The 14,118-nt window shown below is 38.8% G+C and overlaps 2 protein-coding genes and 1 pseudogene across 5 annotated transcripts; 2 read left to right on the top strand and 1 right to left on the bottom strand.

Annotated features, from left to right (window-relative positions):
* The first annotated feature begins 355 nt into the window (after positions 1-355).
* LOC112179114 lies at positions 356-3,362 on the top strand (annotated as a pseudogene).
* Positions 3,363-8,192: 4,830 nt separating this feature from the next.
* Positions 8,193-10,192, top strand: LOC112180947 (tetratricopeptide repeat protein 1). Its single transcript, XM_024319533.2, has 5 exons — positions 8,193-8,796; positions 8,914-8,963; positions 9,101-9,188; positions 9,319-9,435; positions 9,827-10,192. Exons 1-5 carry the CDS (start codon positions 8,344-8,346, stop codon positions 9,869-9,871), a joined length of 753 nt encoding a protein of 250 aa, XP_024175301.1. The 5' UTR covers positions 8,193-8,343; the 3' UTR covers positions 9,872-10,192.
* A 205-nt stretch (positions 10,193-10,397) lies between these two features.
* Positions 10,398-13,900, bottom strand: LOC112180945 (kinase-interacting family protein). 4 transcript variants are annotated; one of them, XM_024319530.2, is made up of 4 exons: positions 13,653-13,900; positions 12,959-13,001; positions 12,595-12,848; positions 10,398-11,611 (listed from the first exon to the last, which is right to left on the bottom strand). In XM_024319530.2, exons 3-4 carry the CDS (start codon positions 12,767-12,769, stop codon positions 10,560-10,562), a joined length of 1,227 nt encoding a protein of 408 aa, XP_024175298.1. In that variant the 5' UTR covers positions 12,770-12,848; positions 12,959-13,001; positions 13,653-13,900; the 3' UTR covers positions 10,398-10,559. The 4 variants fall into 4 exon arrangements, with proteins under 4 accessions (XP_024175298.1, XP_024175297.1, XP_040365811.1 ...); XM_024319529.2 differs by having other exon boundaries at positions 12,595-12,801; XM_040509877.1 differs by having other exon boundaries at positions 12,595-12,801; positions 13,693-13,900.
* Positions 13,901-14,118: the final 218 nt, after the last annotated feature.

The following is a 14,118-nucleotide window of genomic DNA, read 5'->3' as shown; positions in this document are numbered from 1 at the left end:
GGAATTTGATTTTCTCTTTCCTCACTTTCTCTAAAATAGGGATAATTATAGGGAATCTGTTGGAGCAAAAGAGGCTCATTTTTCCCTAAAGTAGAGAAAAATCAAAATATGGGGAAGCTGTTGGAGTTGCTCTTATAGGGAGTTTATTGGAGCAAAAGAGACTTATTTTTCTCTAAAATAGAGAAAAATCAAAATATAAGAAAGCTATTGGAGTTGTATGATATATATATATATATATATATATATATGCGCCACGTCCTCCACTGATAATTAAGGTTCCTAAATTTCCAAATTAGTATCGAAAGCCAAGGTGGGTGTGATTTTCCACAAACGGGATTTATATACACCTAGAGGAGTAGCTATATATACCGCAAAATTATCAAGCTAGATCTCAGAGTTTTGAGATGGAAATGGAGATGCTTATCCTTTCTGTGCTAGTTCTCTTTGTTTCTCTCTACTATCTTTTTCGTATGTTGAATAGAAATGCTAGCAAAAATGAAGTTCATCATCATAATCATCAGCTTCAGCTCCCACCAGGAAGCTCAGGTTGGCCCATCATTGGGGAAGGCCTTGCTTTTTTGATAACAGCCAAAAGGGGTGTACCGGAGAAGTTCATAGGAGAAAGGAGGATCAAGTACTCATCATCAGATTCCAAAAGCAGCAGCAGCAGCTGCAAGGTGTTCACCACATCGTTGCTGCGTGAATCCATGGCGGTGCTATGTACTGCCGCTGGAAACAAGTTCCTGTTTTCGAACGAGAACAAACTCGTCAAGTCATGGTGGCCTGCTAACATCGACACCAGGGACGTAGCCAGGAATTGAGTTTGGGTTGGGCTAATTTTAGCTACAAAAGGAAGATATTCTAATTGGTTATATACAGCAACAGAGGAGCTATGGAAACAAACAATTAATGTATTCAAACCTAAAAACTTGATTTCATCAAACAATTTGGATACAAACAATTACGGCCAGATGCGACTATTACGGTCATACAAACAGACTAACCTGATTACTTTTATGGATAACAATTATGTATTCTAACATGCATGCGCATCAACTAGGAATCGTATTCATCAACTAGGATACAAACAGACAATAATTTGTGCATCATACAAACAGACTTTGATTATAAATTTATAACCCAAATGAAACCGTGTAGGAAGCCATGGCTACTAAGGAAATTGAACTTGGATGATACAAACATCAATGCATCATATACAAACAGAATCGATTAAAACCTAAGCGAACAGAAATTCTAATTGACCCTTACTTCAATTAATGTATTCAATTCCTCTAAAAGACTAAGCCCAAGGTATATTCAGGAGCTCTAGAAACAGGAGGCGTCAGGCGTGGCCGCGTGGAGCGGTGGAGGTGGCTCGGTGCTGGGACTAAGCGTCTGAGCCTTAGAGAGTCAGAGGGAGTCGAGGGCTCGCAGCGGCTGCTGTCTGTCTGTGTCGAGACCTAGTCTCTGATGGACTTAGACACTTAGTATAATTTTTTTTATTTTTTTTTATTTGGGCGATACCTATAATTAGCCACTTTTAGCTCAAAATCTCCCTTGGGCTACAGCCCAAGTAGCCATCTACGTAGCTACGTCCCTGATCGACACCGTCTTTGCCAGCTCCAACAAAACAAACACCGCCGAGGAGTCCATTCGTCACCGCAAAGTTCTGTCTCCGTTTCTCAGCCCCGATTCTCTCCGAAAGTACGTAGGGACTATGGATACTGTCACCAAACGTCATCTGGACCTGTTCTGGTCGGATCAAAAACAAGTCAAAGTTCTAGCCCTAACAAAGATGCACACCTTCACATTGGTGTGTAAAATCTTCTTAAACGTGGAGGATCTAGCAGTGATTGCCAAACTAGAGGAGCCAATTCAGCATATTGCAGCAGGCTTCATTTCATTGCCCATAAATCTGCCTGGCACAGCATTCAACCGAGCCATCCAAGCATCCAAGCAGGTCAGGAAGGACCTTGAAAATATGGTTAAACAGAGGAGAATAGATTTAGATCTGTCTGTGGCAGCAGATGAAGATAATAATAATCATGATTTGATGTCTAAGTTGCTGCTGGAGAGATATAGCGACGGCCAACAAATGAAGGAAACCGACATCGCCAACAAGTTAAATGGTCTACTCATTGCTGCTTATGACAATGTATTCATCACCTTGTGTTCTATCATCATGTATCTATCGGAGCTTCCTACAGTTTATGATGCCGTCCTTAAAGGTACTTACAGATTAAAGCATCGTTTTTGTTTTTTGGACAATCTAGCTACATATTTCAAGCATAATTTAATCCTCTATCCATCATATCTATTATACATCTATCCTCCTATTTCAATTTCCAAACTGATATATCTCCGGCTGAATAAAATTACGATGTCTACTATGTGAATATGTGTACTTGTACAACATTACATTCTTAACGATCTATCTCCTAATCAAATTTATATCTGGATCTCTCCTCTCTCAATTAATTTTTGACCGAAGTATGTTTTCACCTAGTAGTTAATTAGCTATATAGAGACCTATATAAAGACATCTATACATATAACATTATATCGAGCACTGGTTCAATTCAATATATAATCAAGTACTTACTGGCCCGGCCTGCCCGCCACAAAGCAAGTGACCACTCTCATATTTGGTTTATCAGTCAACTAATTACAGTAATACTAAAACGTAGAAATGAATCTCTCTTATCAGAGCAAATGGAGATAGCAGATTCAAAAGCAGAAGGAGAGTTGCTCAACTGGGAGGACATACAAAAAATGAAGTACACATGGAATGTCGCATGTGAAGTGTTGAGATTGGAGCCGCCAAATCCTGGAACTTTTAGAGAGGCCATGACAGACTTTGTCTATGAAGGATATCTGATTCCTAAAGGAATGAAGGTTTGTACATGTATAATACATTCATAATATATAATAATATGTGTGTGTTGGTTTCTCTAGCTATGATTAAAAGTTTACACTCATGAAATGAACTATTTATGCATGCAGTTATACTGGAGTGTGTTTTCGACACATAAAAACCCAGAGGGTACTTCCCAGATCCGAAAAAGTTCGACCCATCAAGGTTCGACGGAGGAGGACCAGCTCCTTTTTCGTACGTCCCATTTGGAGGAGGACCTCGGATGTGCCCTGGAAGAGAATATGCTCGCTTTACGATTTTGGTTTTCATGCATAACTTGGTCACCAGATTCAGGTGGGAGAAGGTTTTTCCTAAAGAGAAAATGGTGATGACCCCATTTCTTCTTCCTACCAAAGGACTTCCAGTTCGCCTTTATCCTCATCCATCAACATCATCACTGTGAGCCAAACGGACGACAACGTGGACTCACACACTGCCACTATGCACGCACACCAAATATCAATGTAAGCAGTGGTTGGTTTAATACAAATAGCTAGCTACTTCAACTAGTTTGTAATATTTATGTATATGAAGGGAATTAATATGTACAAGACCCTTATTCCTTCGACGTGGGATGGATCTGAATAATTTTGATGGATATATGGCACAGTATATGCATGCATACAGCGTACTAACTATATATTGAAGCGCAATATTGTGTACAACTTTCCATTTCTATTCATAGTTTTGCTCTTTACGTGCAACTTCAATTCAATTTTCATCACGTGTGTTAAAATAGTAAAAAAAACTCGTGTGTTATAAGTTTTTTTTTTTAGTAGAAAGAAGAAAATTACAACGAAAAGCCCCTCGGGCAACAAAAGCTAAACTTGTCCCAGTAAAGGGCAGGGAGTGCCAAAACAGGGAGACACTGCAACCAAACTCTAGGAGACAAGCCTAATCCCGTAGTCGTAACAGCATCAGCTAAAAAGTTCGCTTCCCGAAAAACATGAGAGAAGGAGATGTTGTCGAAGGAATTAGCAATAGAAGCTATGTCTTGGAGTAGAGATTTTAACATCCAGGGAGCTTCACACTTGAGCTTGACACAGTTGATGATTAGGGACGAGTCACCCTCCACTAAAATATGGTCCAAGTTGAACCGCTTAGCCGCTAACAGGCCATCCTTTAGAGCTGTACATTCAGCCAAAGGAACCGTTGAAGATCCAATTGACCTCGAACCAGCAACAATGGGGTCACCAAAGTGGTTTCTAATAACAAAGCCCGCAGCAGCAAGGTTGGAAGAAGAAACAGACCCATCAAAGTTGAGCTTGACAAAGTTTTCAGGCGGCGGGTGCCATTTAATGACTTCACTTAAGCTATTGGAAGTCGTAACAGAACAGGGGTTATGGGTCCTGTAGGCAGCACAAAAGGAGGCTGAAGCATGCACCACAGAAGCCGGACTAAACCCCAAGTCCCTAAACAAAACATCATTACGCTGTTTCCATATTTGCCAACAAAGAAGCAAACATTTTTCCAAAGCATCCATTGGAGCATTCTGAAACATGTAAACAATCCAATCATCAAAACAATTAAAGGTAGTAGGGCTCTGATTCAGATTAGCCATAGACCAAACATCCCAAACTTTTGGGCACGATCGAAAAATATGATCCAAATTTTTCACATCATTATTACACAGGCCACAAATAGGATTGATACTAGCATTGAAGCGAGCAAGTCTTGCTCTTGTTTTTAGTCTATCTCTAACAAGGAGCCAAGCAAAAATTTTTGCTTTGGGGGGAATATTGAGCTTCCAAATTTTGTTCAGCAAATTAGTCTTAGGGTGAACATTCTGATTGCATTGAAACCAGGTGGCTGATTTGATGGAAAATTTCCCATAAGAAGTCGGTTCCCAAACAAACTCATCATCCCTGTCAGAAAATGGAAGATTAACAGAAGAGATATCTCGAACAATCGAAGACTCTAAATAATGAGAGAGTTTCTCAATATTCCACACCCCATTAACTAAATAATCTGAAACAGACTCGTCTAGATCTATAGAGGCTCTACTAGTGTCATCAACCAGGTGAATCAAGGGGAAATCATAGATCCAATTAAAGGTCCAAAATTTTATATTATGACCCTTCCCAATAATCCATCTCATTCCTTTCAGAATAATCTCTTTAGAGTCTAAAATACCCTTCCAAGCAAGCGACTTATGAGATTGCTTAGGAACCTCAAAAAAGGATAACCTACGAAGGTATTTTTTCCTAACAATCTTCACCCACCAATTAGTTTGGTCTGTAATAACTTTCCAACCTAGCTTGGCCAAGGCAGCTTTATTAAAACAAGAAACCGGTCTAATACCAAGCCCTCCCTTAGACTTCGGCAAGCAAACTTGCTCCCAAGCCACCGGAGGAGAACCAGAGCCACCCCAAAAGAAATTCCTCATTTCCTTATCGATAGACTTTGAAACAGAAGTAGGGCATTTAAAGCAAGAAAGAACATGGTTAGGCACCGCAGAAGCGCTCGACTTTAGAAGAGTGAGACGCCCAGCCCTAGACAGTGTGGAACTCTTCCAACCACTTAGCTTTTTTGAAATTCTAACAAGCAACTCTTTAGCATTTAGAGGATCTTTCCAAAAAATAATGTTATGAACACCTAGATATTTGCCTATAGTAGTTCTATGTTGAATACCCAAAATATTAGCAATCTGAAGTTTAGTTGAAGCATTTAAGTTAGAGGAGAAATAGACAGAGGACTTATCTGAATTAATGTGCTGCCCAGAGCAAGCAGCAAACCTAGAAAGAATCCTTGTGATATTCCGAGCAGCTTTAGGCGAACCCCTACCAAAAATCAGACAATCATCCGCATAAAGAAGGTTAGACACTCGAACACCATTCGGCGAAGACAGTAAACCAACATGGTGCTTAGAAGCAGTAGAAGCTGCATTAAGGCTGTGAATTAAAGGTTCCATACAAAGAATAAAAATGTAAGGAGAGATTGGATCTCCTTGCCTAAGACCCCTCGAGGGTTTAAAGTTTCCTTCAGCCTTACCATTAATAAGAATTCAAAAAGAGACTGAGGAAACACATTCCATAATCAGATCAATCCATTTAGAATTAAAACCGAACTTAGATAAAACACAACGAATGTAATTCCAATCAAGAAAGTCATAGGCTTTCTCCAGATCGAGTTTGACTGCCATTGCACCATGTCTAGCCTTCATTTTATTAAAAGAAGAAAAGATTTCGTGAGCTATCAGAATGTTATCTGTAATCGAGCGTCCTGGCGCAAAAGCTCCTTGATTCTTGGAAATACATTTTGAAAGTAAAGGTTTAAGGCGAAAAACTAAAATTTTAGAAATGATCTTGTAAACGACATTACAAAGACTAATGGGTCTAAAATGATTTACTAACTCAGGTTTCTCAACTTTCGGGATCAAAGCAATGTTGGTATGATTAATTAATTCTAGAGAAGACACATTATTGAAAAAATCGGAAACTAAATCACAAACTTTATTCTTAATAATATCCCAATTTTTGTAGAAGAAGCAGGCATTAAGTCCATCAGGACCAGGGGCTTTTAAGCCTCCAATAGTGAAGGCAGCCCGGTGAATTTCTTCTTCAAAGACAGGTCTAAGCAAACAAAGATTATCTGAATCCGAGATAATAGGATCAATAGAATTCAAAAAGTCTGTATCCAAAAGAGAATTCCCACGAGACTTGTACCTATTCAAGAAGCTTTGAACAAAAAATGGAAAATGAGTTATAACACACAGAATAATGGAAAATGATCAGCTAGACTTTTTTGTGTTATAGATAAATCCATGAAATCAATCAATTTAAGCAAGAGCCAACATAGGGCGAGAAGGATCAGCTGACCCCTCTCAACTTTTGGGAAGTGTTCCTGATTGGCTGAGATTTAAGCTTCTTTCATATAAAACTAAAACTGATTGGCTGAGATTTTGGATTTAGATTAGCTGACCTTCTGTGAGAAGGTCGGCCAATTGGTCTGGTCCACTTTCTTAGGATCAGTTTCATATATTTTAATATATTTGTCTTTTTGCATCAAGAGTTCAAGACCAACTTGGTCAATAGACAGAGTACAATTACACATTGGACTATTCTTTCTCTTGTAATTTTACTGGGCATCCCAAAATTTTTTTGGGATAAATCAATTCAGTGTAATGTATTTATCTTTGAAATTGAAGCGGTGGATAATTGTAACTAAATGAAGTATTAATTATTCGATAATTATTTAACATATAATGTAATTGTGGCTATTAAAATTTTTGGATATGCCACTAAATTTCAGCACTACGAATAATTTTTTATAATGGTTGTTTTTTGAATTAAACCTAAATCAAGAGTATATCATTCATCTAAAGCTAGAATGAGTTATTACATATCCTTGCTCTTCCATCATGTTGTAGATAAATAATTTGTGGTTGTGCCACAACGATACATAGATTAGGTCCACTCATTTAACAGTTTCATGCTCACTAAAAAAAGAAGTCTATAAACTATGTTAAAACCACAACATAGTAAATAGGTGAAGTAACTAAGACTCCTTGCCGCTTACTAAAAACTAACAAGCATAGATCCCAAAATAAAAGGGAATTATTAGAAATAAAAATAACTAAATATTGACCCAACATGCTCAAAAGAGCAAACCGGCCTTCAGGCAGTATTCAGGCCCAACAGACCAAGCCTTCATGTGGGCCGTTTCCAGCCCCCCGACCCAATTTTGCAACTACAACCGATTAAACCTTTTGATAATCGGTTGTATAAGCTTCTGAAAGTGAATATAATAGAATTAGGCTCCGTTTAGGATTGCTTCGCTTTTAAAAAAAATCCGTTTTTGTTTAAAATTTTAGATTTTATTGTGTTTGGTAAATAAATAAAAAACAGCTTTAATTAAAAGTTATAGGTCACTGACAGCAGATTTTAAAAGCAGTGTAAAAGTTGTTTTTAGAAGCTGTTGTGGATCAAAACACATTTTGAAGTTGTTTTATGTACTAACAGTATTTTTAAAAATATTATTTATCAAACATGAAAATGTTTTAATTCACAGCTGATTAGTCTCATAACACAGCAATAACAGTTTTTTTTTTTTAAAGTCACAGCAACTTCAAACTAGCCCTAAGCACTGCTACACTATTTTTTCTTTTTGGCACCCACTACCTAATGACGAAGTCATGGGTTCGAGTCACTATGAGGGTAAGAGTGAAATTCTTTGATCCTCTTTTTTAAAAGAAAAGAAATAAAAAAAACTAGCCCAAAGCACTTGAACAATAATACTATTAGTTTGTCCTACGAGAGAAATTTTGTCATTTCCGTAATGTTTTTCTTTGGTCAATCAATTTGTTATCTCGTACAATATATAGAAAGTTTCAGGTTGCAGCGTCTCCCGATATAGTCTAGCTTGTGTTTAACTCAAGTGACCAAACTCAGTGGTACAACACAAGACCAGACCACCGGATCGAGCTAGAAATGGAGGTTGTGTTTCCTCCACTTACAACGTCTAACAATTCTCTCCCCATCTTTATTAATTCCAAGCCCACAGCAAGACAGCGCGGTAGTATCATCATCTCCGAAATCCAGGAAATCCGGGTGTGCACTAACCGGAGTTGCCGTAGACAAGGTTCCATGCAGACCCTTGAGACCGTCACGGCCCTCGCTCCCCCCACAGTCGCCGTCAAGTCCTGCGGCTGTTTGAGCCGCTGCGGCAACGGCCCCAACCTCGTCGCGCTTCCAGCCGGCACTCTGGTCGGTCATTGCGGAACCAGGGCTCGAGCCGCCGAGGTCCTCGTGGCACTCTGCGGAGGAGCTTGGGATTCCGACGCTGCTGACAAGAGTTTGGAAGCGCTTGCGTTGAGGAATAAAGCTGAGATTGAGCTCAACAACAACAACAATTTCTCTCAGGCTGAGCTCTTCCTCTCACAGGTCCTTAATTACTTGTAATTTCTAGTTACTAATTACCAAGTACTAATTGGGATGAATGTCTAGTTACAATTTCAATTTCAGTTTCTTGAATTTCTGGTGGTACGTGGCTTGTTGCAGGCTATAGAATTAAGGCCAATTGGTGGCATCCATATTACATACAAGGACAGGTAATTAATTAACTTGTGTTAGGGCGCTATCAGTTAATTAGCTTAATTATTTTGATGTTTTACCTTCCCCTGTCCTATCAAGTATATATCTTGATTAATTTCCTTCAGTGCTTCATTCCTTCAATAATCACATACAGGTCTATTGCAAGATTAGCACTGGGAAATCATTCTGGGGCTCTTGAAGATGCCGCACAAGCTTTGGCATTAAATCCTCTTTATCCGGAGGTGCTTCTTTTAGCTTAGCTACCTAGTTACATAATCGCATACTCTTCTTCTGACCATATATATTGTTGAATAAATCTATACAAAGTCTTTTTATTTCGCTTAAAAGTTCGCTATGAATTGCATGTTGCAGGCTTATATTTGCCAAGGTGATGCATTCTTGGCAATGAGTCATTTTGATTCAGCTCAGAAGTCATATTTGACAGCTCTACAGATAGATCCTTCTATTCGACGCTCCAAATCTTTCAAGGTATATTATAAGACCCGTATATCCATGATGTTAGGACGGACAGAGATTAAAGATCATCTTGGTTCATAATGAAGCTTTGAAGTTAGTTTTGGTTACAAGAACTTTAACTTGAAGATGCATCAGCTTGAAAGAGGCAGGGGACCTCCTGGCCATATTTAAATGACCAACTACTCATGTATTGTTGTTTTCGGGTTGAAATTAATTGTAGCGATCTCCTCGCAAGTGTGTTCATATAACATTTCTAATTTCTTCATGGAATCTTTTGCAAAATTGCCTGCACTCGTTTGTTTGTTTTCCTCATTTAATTTTATGATCTCTGCTCAGCTATATCCTCAAATAATCTATTAAGATCTGCAATCATATTTTCTCAACTACTTATGCTGCTATGCAGGCTCGGATTGCAAACCTCGAAAAACTCACTGCTGTACCTGATTAAGTCTTAAGATCTCCAATGTCTCTGAAGTCTTGTATACATCAATTACAGAACTGTGCTGATAAAAGTCATAATGTTCAGACTCTTTGCAGGTTTGTCTGTGTCATTCATTTTATGCATGCAGGAGTTCATATTATAGGTCTACAACTCTACATGCATGATAAGTTCAACATTCATACACAATAATTATAGTGACAATAAAAGAATTTATAGAAGAAGAAGCAGATACTAGTCTCTTTTGTACCTCTGTAGTATATATGAGATGGTCAAGATTTGACAATAATATTTAGATTGAGATCGGAATTGACTGCTCAATGTTGTTTAGAACGCTGTTTAGCTCCCCTTTCACTGGGAACTGTAATTTGCACCTTATGTAGCACTGATTAATTGGTAAGATAGATGTCTCTTTGAGAAATAAAGTATCTTGAATGGCCTCTAGCAATAAGCATACAGGTGGGAGAACTCAAAGTATTCAGACGTACTATTGAATAGCCACTAGCTATAAGCATACATGTCTTCAACTCAAACATAATTTTAAGGCATAATATCAATGAAGTGTAGAGGGTACACCACGGAGTTCATCCTTACAAACGATAACTAAATATAAAGAGATCGATCATTAGATAGTTATTCTCTAATTCCAGTCCATAGGTTCAAGTTTCTGAAGCAATCAGACACCATCATCAAGCATTCAAGCAGTAGTAGTTGGGTTAAGTCCACATAGAAACAAGTCTATGTTCTTGACCTTTCCCCACCAACTAGAACCTTTCTTGTCAGTGCCAGTACCCCTCGTACCAGTCCTCGTCCCAGTACCACCTCTCCTCTTCATCTTTCCTATTTGAAAGCAAACGTGCAAATCCACCTCATTACTACTTCTACCACGAGTCTTCTTCTTGTTGTTGCTACTATTCTTCTCTTCTTCAAGTGATCCTAGTTGTGAGTGATCATTGTTGACAAGTTGCTGGTAGTACTCCTTGTTCCGCTTCTCCAACCCATAAATCTGTCCCTGAAGGTCCTCTATCTTACGGCTGAGCATGCTGACCCTGCGGTCCTCCCTCATTTGGAGCAAACACCTAGCTAGCTCACCGGCCTTCCTCCTCATGAACAGAGACTCGGAGGCAAGCGCTTTGTTCTCTTCCATCAATGCACCCACTCTGTAACCCAATTTAGCATTCTCATTCAGTAGTATGAGCCTTTCAGACTCCAAAACCTCAAGCAAGCTCTTCTGCAACTCTATCTTCCTCGATGATTCATTTTGTTGCCTCTCCGATGCATTGACCTCATGAAGTAGGATATCGCATTCCACATTTTTTATCACAATCTCCGCGACAATTGCGTCAAAACTTGACACCATGGTGGCATCATCATCATCATCTTGAGCAAGTAGTGATGTGGGAAATTGCTGATACGAGAGGGAGCTCTCCACATCTGAATCATTCTGGCTAGTCTCATATTGATCTTGCTGCTCATAGTAATCATAGTATTCAATGGTTGAGGTTTGAGAAGATTGTCGACGAGGAGGATGAAAAATCTGACTCTGACTCAGACTAGTAGTTTTGGTGATTGTTTGAATGTAACGGTCAGAGAGAGTGAGATAGGAATTGTACAAGTCTTGAAGTAGGGATAGCAGCTGAGGGCGTGTTTTGTAGTAAGCTTCAGCTCGCTCCGCGAAGGTGTCCCCATTGTCTTGATCTTGAGGAGTTTTACTGTTAAACGCTAGCATCTTCATCCTCTCTTCCACATCTGACATGAAAACAAAATAGAATCAGATGATAAAAGGAAACAAACAAATAACCTACACATATCAAGTTTTGAGTTTGACGGGAATATAGAGTGACTGGAGAATTTGAAATTATGGATAGTAAAGCCTGGGATATTACAAAAGAGGCTCGCTATAACCCTAGTATTGATCGAGTTGGTCTTGTCTGTAAAGTAAGGTCAGGGTCATGGAGCCGAATCCAACCAGAAAACAACAAAATGAACAAGGCCGGCCCGTTTCCATTTGCGCCCTTTGATTGACAGTAGCACGTGTCACACTTCTCTTTGGTCTTTATCCAGATTACCACTTGGAAGGAAGGATGGGTTAGGCCCCAAAAGAATCAGCTATGGAACACAGAATATATTTGACCAAAAAAGCGGCACAGTATATTTGAAACAGTTTCAGAAGCATTACTGGTAAATCTAAATCTAACCCCACGATGAATTTGAAATGAAGGATCCGTCAACCATGTAGAAGAAACAAACAAGCTAGGCCCCAAAAATTTGAATTTCCAAAAGAGTTAAAGATGAAAAATGTTATTCGTTCACAATAAATAAGAGGGCCAAGCCAAAGCTCGCTTGGGGGTCCTCCTGGAGAAATGTGCTCTGAAAGAGACGCATAGACGGAAAGGTCAATGTCTCCCAAATCAACAAAATCAATTGTATACCTGGTACAAGGCCAAGGCTTCTTTCACTTTTTACAGTTTACAACTTTACATATACTAGACTCAGAAGCTCTGTCTCTTGTTTTTGAAATTCAGAGTTTCAAAATTCAAAATTTGATTTGTAGACAAAAGTAAAGCAGAAAGAAGAAGAATTAAATTAGGCATGCTGATAATGGATAATAATGCAGAGCAGACCAGAAAACAAATAAGGGAAGAAATTGAAGACAGAAATATAATTATGAGGGTGGTAAGTGGTAGATAGATAGATAGTAAATGAAGGAAATAATGGAGCTAGGTACGTACCGGCGAGGTTGGAGAGGAGCCAGGTCGGTTTGGCGGTGGTGGCCATGGTGGTCGGGGCGGTGCTTAAGCTCATCTTCCTTGTGCTTGACAAGGTTGGACTAGTCGGAACTGACTCCTGATGAATTTGAACAGAAGAAGCTGATGATGGTGGTGGTGGTGTCGTCGGTTTCTCCATTGTCAACTTTAAAACCCACCACGTCGACGTTACTAACAGACACAACCGTTTCAAGTTTCAAATTTGCATGCTCTCGAATCTCAAAAGAATAAAAAAGGCAAAACTGAATACGAAGTTGAAAAAAAAGGATGGCGAAGACAGGAGAGGGAGAAAAGAAGAAAATGGAAACGAAGAGAGCATCCTACGTACAATGATATGAATTCTGTTGTGAGGAAAGGGAGCCCTTTGCCGTCTGCAAATGAAGAAGGACGAAAAACATCAATAATGCGCCCAGCGCAGATCTCGAGAAGCAAAATCACAAAATACTAATAGCACGCAAGTGAAAAGTGAAAACAGAAACATCAGCAAGCTAGTCTTCCAAACTATGCATGTATGGTCATTTTCAATCAAATCAATAACATCACATTGCTCAATTCCCCATATATATATATATATATATATATATATATATATTAATTCCAATAAAAAAGAACCATCATTTCTCTTTATTTCTTTTCTTCTTCCACCACCACCAGTAATGCTTAACCAGATTAACTAACCAACTAATCTTAGCTTTGAGACTTCGATCAAAATTCTCAGAATCTCGATCAGCCTGCAGAGTTTCAGAGGAGGCGAGGCTAGGATGTCTTAATTCAGAAATTTAAGCTGATCTTGCAAGCATAGAACAACAGCAGCAGCAGCAGCAACAAAAAAACGAAAAGAGATCCAAAGAAACGTGCATACAAATTCTACTAATTATATGAATGAAAGCATGAAGCAGAGAAAACTTAGACGAGCATATAAATCGAAAAATCTGAGTGTCTGACGACAGAGATGGACTTGAGATGATTTTGATGATGAAAAAGAAAGAGATGGAGGAGTATAGTAATTATTAACTAATTACCGAAATGAAATTTGAAAGACGAGCAAGCTTCAATACTCAACTACTGGTTGGATGAACACGATTTCTGATTGAAATGCTACGCCAAGCCAGCTACTGGTAACGTATGTATGCAAGTTAATTCAGTACGTGTGGCTTTGACTCTGTAAGAGTCTTTGAGAAGCAAATTAAAGGTAAAGAGTTGCCATGGCCACGCTTCTCTACTGCTAAGGAAACAAACACACAAAATCAATCTCAACCAAAATTCCGCAACGACTCCTTTTGTACAAATTTTGTTTTTGAATTTGAGTCACTCACAAGTACGTGTCTTATATTCCTTTTTCAAATGTTTTTTTGAAAAGAAGGCAAAGCCAATATGTTGATCAAAAGTTAGAATGGTCTTTACATACCCTTCCGCTGTCATCTAAGATAGACAAGAAGATGTGTTAGTACCCACAGTGGTACATAGAAACTAGGTCACTCATTTGAC

The sequence above is a fragment of the Rosa chinensis genome, chromosome 7 (assembly GCF_002994745.2).
Source record: "Rosa chinensis cultivar Old Blush chromosome 7, RchiOBHm-V2, whole genome shotgun sequence".
In the NCBI taxonomy this organism is placed as follows: domain Eukaryota; kingdom Viridiplantae; phylum Streptophyta; class Magnoliopsida; order Rosales; family Rosaceae; genus Rosa; species Rosa chinensis.
Note: the sequence above shows the minus strand (reverse complement) of the source record. Positions and strands in the feature narration are given on the sequence as shown.

What these genes read in the sequence shown, in the direction of transcription:
- LOC112180947 (XM_024319533.2), top strand. Translation starts at nt 8,344, where the DNA reads ATGGAGGTTGTGTTTCCTCCACTTACAACGTCTAACAATTCTCTCCCC. An exon ending in CATATTACATACAAGGACAG is followed by an intron (nt 8,964 to 9,100) that starts GTAATTAATTAA and finishes AATCACATACAG; the next exon opens with GTCTATTGCAAGATTAGCAC. An exon ending in GACGCTCCAAATCTTTCAAG is followed by an intron (nt 9,436 to 9,826) that starts GTATATTATAAG and finishes GCTGCTATGCAG; the next exon opens with GCTCGGATTGCAAACCTCGA.
- LOC112180945 (XM_024319530.2), bottom strand. Translation starts at nt 12,769, where the DNA reads ATGGAGAAACCGACGACACCACCACCACCATCATCAGCTTCTTCTGTT. An exon ending in GCTCCTCTCCAACCTCGCCG is followed by an intron (nt 11,612 to 12,594) that starts GTACGTACCTAG and finishes TTTTCATGTCAG; the next exon opens with ATGTGGAAGAGAGGATGAAG.